This window comes from Penaeus monodon, chromosome 15 (assembly GCF_015228065.2).
Source record: "Penaeus monodon isolate SGIC_2016 chromosome 15, NSTDA_Pmon_1, whole genome shotgun sequence".
In the NCBI taxonomy this organism is placed as follows: Eukaryota; Metazoa; Arthropoda; class Malacostraca; order Decapoda; family Penaeidae; genus Penaeus; species Penaeus monodon.
In genome coordinates this window covers 30,706,845-30,707,099 of record NC_051400.1, presented here as the reverse complement: position 1 = coordinate 30,707,099, position 255 = coordinate 30,706,845, and the positions used below count along the sequence as shown (strand labels likewise).

The 255-nt window shown below is 40.8% G+C and overlaps 1 protein-coding gene across 1 annotated transcript in view; it reads right to left on the bottom strand.

Moving 5' to 3' along the window:
• Positions 1–255, bottom strand: part of LOC119581934 (flotillin-2-like) — a gene marked incomplete at its 5' end in the record, with an annotated part of 2,960 nt that overhangs the window by 1,463 nt on the left and 1,242 nt on the right. The window contains 1 exon segment of the mRNA XM_037930106.1: positions 4–228. Within this exon segment, the coding sequence (XP_037786034.1) occupies positions 154–228 (75 nt within the window).

Sequence of the window (255 nt, the reverse complement as noted above, 5' to 3'; positions counted from 1 at the left end):
GACTTTACTCTAGTATCCTGTTAATAACCATTTCACAATAAAACTGTGCTGTTTAACGTGTTACATCTATGGAGAAAGTTATATCTTATTTCTAATAGTAGTTCTCTAGGTGTCCTTCCACTGGATACATAGATATCCCTGTCAAGTGGAGCTTTACACGGCTGTTGGGGCCACACGTGGAGCTGCTGTGGGTTGGGTGACAGTTGCACCTGGTACTTTGCTTAGCACCTGGAAGTAATCAAAATTTACATTGAA